The 5,940-nt window shown below is 35.7% G+C and overlaps 1 protein-coding gene across 1 annotated transcript; it reads right to left on the reverse strand.

Moving 5' to 3' along the window:
• Positions 1-1,620: 1,620 nt before the first annotated feature.
• On the reverse strand, positions 1,621-5,600 carry LOC134249062 (protein sax-3-like). Its single transcript, XM_062731419.1, has 9 exons — positions 5,453-5,600; positions 5,197-5,344; positions 4,816-5,088; positions 4,457-4,503; positions 4,091-4,295; positions 2,507-2,582; positions 2,294-2,357; positions 2,113-2,198; positions 1,621-1,778 (listed from the first exon to the last, which is right to left on the reverse strand). Exons 1-9 carry the CDS (start codon positions 5,588-5,590, stop codon positions 1,709-1,711), a joined length of 1,107 nt encoding a protein of 368 aa, XP_062587403.1. The 5' UTR covers positions 5,591-5,600; the 3' UTR covers positions 1,621-1,708.
• Positions 5,601-5,940: the final 340 nt, after the last annotated feature.

The raw sequence follows: 5,940 nt of genomic DNA on the forward strand, positions 1-5,940 counted from the left end.
TTCAGCACTGTTTTATACCATTTTTATCCATCCAAAGTTCAAAGAATATTCACCCAAATCTTATGTTTCAAGAAATAATTTTCGAACGCATTTTTGTATTTTAATACTAGTTATAGTTGGCTTCGTGATGTGTTTATCCATATATATGGCGGTAGATACAAAGTCATGTATTTTATGTAATTTGCCATTTTGATGCTTGAAGAATTCCATAATTTCGTTTCATCCTATTGTATTACATATATATATTTATAATGTTGCCGTATTTCTATAATAATATGGTGATTAAGTTAATGTTTTATGAAATTAGTTAATATTATTGTGTTTTTGTTTGGAAGAGGTGTAAACGTTTGTTAAATGCAAAATATATAGAAAGTATGTATGCAAGTTATATTACTATACTACAAAATGTCTCTATTCCCCTAAACGAAATAAATATTTATGATATACTTTTAAATTGTAATTTTTTTATTGATTAACAATAGCTTAAAGATGAAGGTTGGTGCAGTTCCAAGAGCTTTTTTCAAAGATTCGCGGAATAAAGATCCTTACGAAGAAGGATTGAATTAGTACCTGATGTTGCAAATAGTCCTTCGGATAAGACTGTATAAACCAAGGTTTTCACATAATATTTAAGGAATCACTGTCTAGTTAGTATGGTATGCCAGGGCATCAATGATAGTGGGAAACATGGGCGAAGCCCGTTATGAATAAATTATCGCATGTTTCCCACTATCGTTGATGTCCCTGGCATACTATACCAACTAGACAGTGATTCCTGATATTTCCATTTCATTATACCCCCCGCTTGAAAAGCGGGAGGGTAAATAGTAATCGTTAATGTCCGTTCGTCCTTCTGTCCGTCCGTCCGTCTGTACGTCTGTCCGTCCGTCCGTCTGTTACGCTTTAGGGTACCCATCTCTTATCCTCAACTCCTCTTAAACCACTGAGTGAAATTTAATGAAACTTTCACAGAATCTTTATTACACATTGCCATTGTGCACCTCCTATTTTATTTTTTGATCCGACAAATATTTTGGGTTTTCCGGCCACCGCAAAACATGGACTTTGCCATTATAATCATATGGGAGGCGGGGGGTATCAATTAGTGAGCTCATTGCTCACAGTACCTCTAGTTGTGCTATAAAATTGTAGATTTAGACTTTAAAAATGTAGACATAGATTTAAATTACACGAGGACTCCGATGCCAATTTCAATAGATCTCGCCCACTGACGTCAAACACAAAGGCAGTCGCACGAGATTTACCTTCATACCTTTATTTGGCCTCCCTAGCGTCAGACACAGAGACAGATGCGCACAAGATCTGCATGCATATTAGGTCTCCTTAGCTCCTGACCTATCGACCTGCCTAATTTACATTCCGTTAGATTTATCAAGAAATCAACTCCTCTAACTTTCAAAGGGTTATCACAGAGAAAAAAAAAGAAATGGAAATATATAAAAGTTCTGATATGTGTAAAAAGATTGATGCAGTACTAATAGCACTAATAGCGCATGTATTAGAATCGCAGAATAAGGATCCTTACGTTGCAGGTGTGATTCATCGATGTGGAGAACGGTCCTTCGGATGAGACCATTGAAAAGACGATAATGTTAGAAAGACGATTTTCAGTTTTAATGGATGATGACATACACAAATTACAATTGAGTATAATATATAAATGTGATACAATGTGGAGATGGTTTGTTTATCCCAATATGGTGAGAGGTGGACGTTTAACTTGTGTGGCTTGTACAAACTCTGACGCCTCGCCGCCACTGTAAACAGATAAAAGATACTGTAAATATATAAATCCTGTAAAGGAAGTACACACACTTTCTCAACAAAGTAGGGGGATGGTTTTAATTTGTATTGCCTGTGAAAATTCTGACTTCTCTGCCGCCTCTGCACACAATGGCTTAGACATATAAAAGATAATGTAGATTTATTGACCAATCACATGAAGACATAATAAAAAGTGTGCCCATGCATTTTGCACTGGTCTTAATCACTTTGGTTCCCCAGCTTTATAAGTAGCTAGAAATGCCAAATATAAATGTTATCATTTAAACAGACAAAGTGATGCCTATTAATCAGGAGTAATTTTCTTACTTGGCATGCTCATTTTTCCAAACCACGTGACCTCCCAATGACGTCAGATCACCACTATTTAAGGCGGCCCGACATACAGGTAAATTCTGTAAAAACATAATCAGTCATAAACATAGAACTGCCAATGCGTTACAACTTGGATTATAGTACTAAAAGAGGCCATGCCATAATTTGTTCCTACCAGTGCAAACCGATGAGCATGGAAGACTTCATTGAGATCAGTACATCCGGCCGGGCAAGTACCACTGAAAAGTAATTAGAAAGAAAAATCTTACACCAGAATTATGTTTTAAAATATCTATAAATGCTTAAATTCACTTCCTTTTTTCTTTAATGATGCTGGTATACAGCTGTGTCATAACTAATTGAAATTTATGTAGTTTTCAAATTTTACCCGCAATAAGACTTGTCCAGTTTTGCACAATCAGCAAATGTTGTCTGACATGTGAGCTGCCCCATGTCCTTATACACTAGAAAAGAATAAAAACTTCCCATTTTAATAAAAAACACAAAAGTGTAATCAAATATACTGACACGCAAAAGAAACGCAACTAGCAGTAATCTACAAATGTTTGATTTTTTATCTCATGATTTTCAAAAGCGAATAAAGTAAGGCTTAACTCACTTTTCAGAACATCAGAGATTTGATAAAAATCATAAATGTTTATCTGTTTACTTTACTAAGTAAAATATGACTGCTAAAACACCCCCCTCACAGCCATTCAAGTAAAACGCGCAAGACTGCCCTAAACAACAATTGCAGCTTAATTTCTACGATACAGTAGTTTCATTAATATAGAGATCTGAACGAAGGAATTATCCTTTGGCATTTTTAAATGCCCGTTTTTCAGATGATTAGGTCGAATTTTCTCTAATTTAGAGCAGTGTGGCCACCCTTGGACTTCCGGTACAAGGATCTCCTTAATGCATATGATACGTAAGACCCTGTTGAGGCGTAATGTAGTGAAATTTCGCATCAGCAACTCTCCATCACCTTTACATTGAAATTTTCCAGCTAGAGCAATGGAAATGCGTACACAAGCCATTTTTAAGTAGCCTTAGCATCGTTACGGGAAACAAAAGGAGAGTTTATTTTTTGAACTTTTGCTGCATTACTTATGATGAACAGTAAAAAACCCTTAAAACTCAATAATATTGCCAAATGTTTTGTTAAACTTGCAATTTTTAATTTCTGTTAAGCGAACTCAAACTTGACTTCCGGTTATGGTATGAAAGTCGTTCAAGCGTTAAATTACTGATGTTTAACAAATTGAAGATATTCATAATTTTAAGATACAAAATTCTTTACTTTACATATTTATTTAAGGAATAACTGTCTTATTTTTCGAATTCATGAAGTGATCAATGGATTGGCTTGTGTGATAATTTGCATAAACGCCGAAGGCGTTTATGCATAAAATTATCACACAAGCCAATCCATTGATCATCTTCATGAATTCGAAAAATCTGACAGTTATTCCTTATATTTACATGCTTTGATTCCGCCAATCCACGGGCTCCAAGCCTGCTTCTGTCTAGGTGTTGTCCCGCCTTGCACGTGTTTTTTTTTTTTGGAACCGCGCCAAAACATTCATGAGGAAATCAATTACATTTACATTTGGTAATTTTATCTCGGACAAAGACATTGGAAATGTAAATATTTCCCCCTAAAGTCGGGTGTTGCGTTTCTTTTGCGTGTCAGTATAAATTACGTTGCTTCCATCACAACTCTACATTTCATTCAATTTAAATGGGTGTTCACCGTGACCTTCCCCACCAAAGAGTTATTTTTTTTTAGGTCAACTGATTCCATAGAGGATGGGGGGGGGGGGGGGGGCTACTGTAATCTGTTTCCATGTGTTGTCATACGATGTAACATTTGCAAACTACTTTAATTTGAAAATTGCAAATCGCATTGAATTCCAAAATCAGAACATGGAACTAATAACTTATCTTGCACTGCTTAAGCAAGATTTACCATAAAACGCGGCAAACACATTTCCGGTATCTGTTGTGGCCTCGCATTGGTATTCCCCGGTGTCACGTTCCCCAGTCATTGCGAACTGAATACTCCCATCCGGGTTAATGTTGTGAACCGGAAATGACCCGGTGACCTTGGAATACTGAAGGTTGTAATGATCCGTCTCTGTTACTCTGCACAAGTTTTGTACAATTTGTCCCACCTAAAAAAATAAATATATGAAATCTTATAAACCCTAATTATGTGTTAATTCAGAGTTTACATATATTTCTTACTTACATGATATGCTTTTAATGGGAGGTGAGTGATTGATTAGATATCTCGTGTAACCCTTCTATATAGTTTTACATAAAATTTATTTACCATAGCACCAACGTATTCTAGATCTGGTTGAATTTTTGCTTTACCATCTGAAACAAAATCCTATAATTTAGTTTGTAGAACTACATGTTTTAATCATAGAAGTTCTAGATCTGTTTAAATTTGTCCGATTCACTGAAATTTCTAAAGCAAACTTAGAAAAATATATGGTTTTTTTTTTAAATATAGAAATCGAGAAATTAATAAAATCAGTAAGTTTTGAGACAAGCTTTATTATTTACTTTCATAAGAGTCTGGCATACATGTACATGTACCTCAAAATGACTACAAAGCAGTAACAAAAATTTGATTGATTGAATTTTTCATAAAATACAAACTTTAAAAAAATATTAATGATTTACCTTTGACAATTAATTCTACAATTTTTTCTTGAATTCCCAGAATGCTCTCGGCTTTACAGGTATAATTTCCGGTGTCCCCTACATGAACATCCACCAGAAGTAGACCGTTTACAGTCAACATGCCCTGATTGATTGCTGTGACACCATTGTCTTTAGCCCACGTGACCTTGGGCGGAGGATACCCGTTGACCTTACATGGTAAAATTACAGTATTGTTCTCTTTCGCTGTCACGTGATATATTGTTCCAACGCTTCCCTGAATTGTAGGTTTTGCTATAAAAAAGATACGGAAGAAACTGCAAATAACTTATGAAAGCACAGAACGGACAGACTTTTTTGAGACCCAGAACTTTGACCTTTAGGTCACTGAACTAATTTTACCTAACTGTGTACAGCAGTCGCTGTTAGCGCCAGTGTCCCCCTTCTCTCCCTTTTGTCCGAAGTATCCCTGTTGACCTCTCTCCCCTTTCTGACCCTGTGGACCGGAAGGACCAGTGGCGCCAGCTGGACCCGGAAGTCCGTTGTATCCCTATTAAATTGATGCATCAGTACTTATATGTTGAATCAGGGTACTTGGTATTTTTCTTCAGACTTAACATAATTTTTTTACAACAACAAATTTTATTTTCTTTCTAACCCTAGGTCCTATTTCTCCTTTTAATCCTGGCAAGCCTTGTTGTCCAGGTTGGCCTTTCATTCCCATAATCCCTGGTAGTCCAGGTGAACCCGGAAGTCCAACTGGACCCATACTTCCGGTTCCTCCCTTCTGCCCCATAGATCCTTGAAATCCTATAAAAAATGATTTCTTTTTTTTTCTTCAATAAAGATTTCCTGGACTGCAAACTAATTTTAACTGTTATTAGGAAAAAACTAATTTGATAGATCAACTGGTCAATTTGCTTACGGAAAAAATAATTATGTTCATGCAAAAAGGTTATGTATATATACAGTGTAAGAAGTGAAATGATAAAAGATAAGTTTAGAAATTTATAAAGTAAGTATGCACGTTTCATATGAGACCTAGAAAAAAAATATGTTTGTTTCCGCTTTCCCGACCGACCCTAATTTAAAGTGCCGACCCTAATTTTTTTTTTAATTCTTTTGTCCCATAAAGTGCAAGATTTC

Source organism: Saccostrea cucullata, unplaced genomic scaffold, assembly GCF_032062105.1.
Source record: "Saccostrea cucullata isolate Sc308-1 unplaced genomic scaffold, CSIRO_AGI_Scuc_v1 ctg1861, whole genome shotgun sequence".
Classification (NCBI taxonomy): Eukaryota; Metazoa; Mollusca; class Bivalvia; order Ostreida; family Ostreidae; genus Saccostrea; species Saccostrea cuccullata.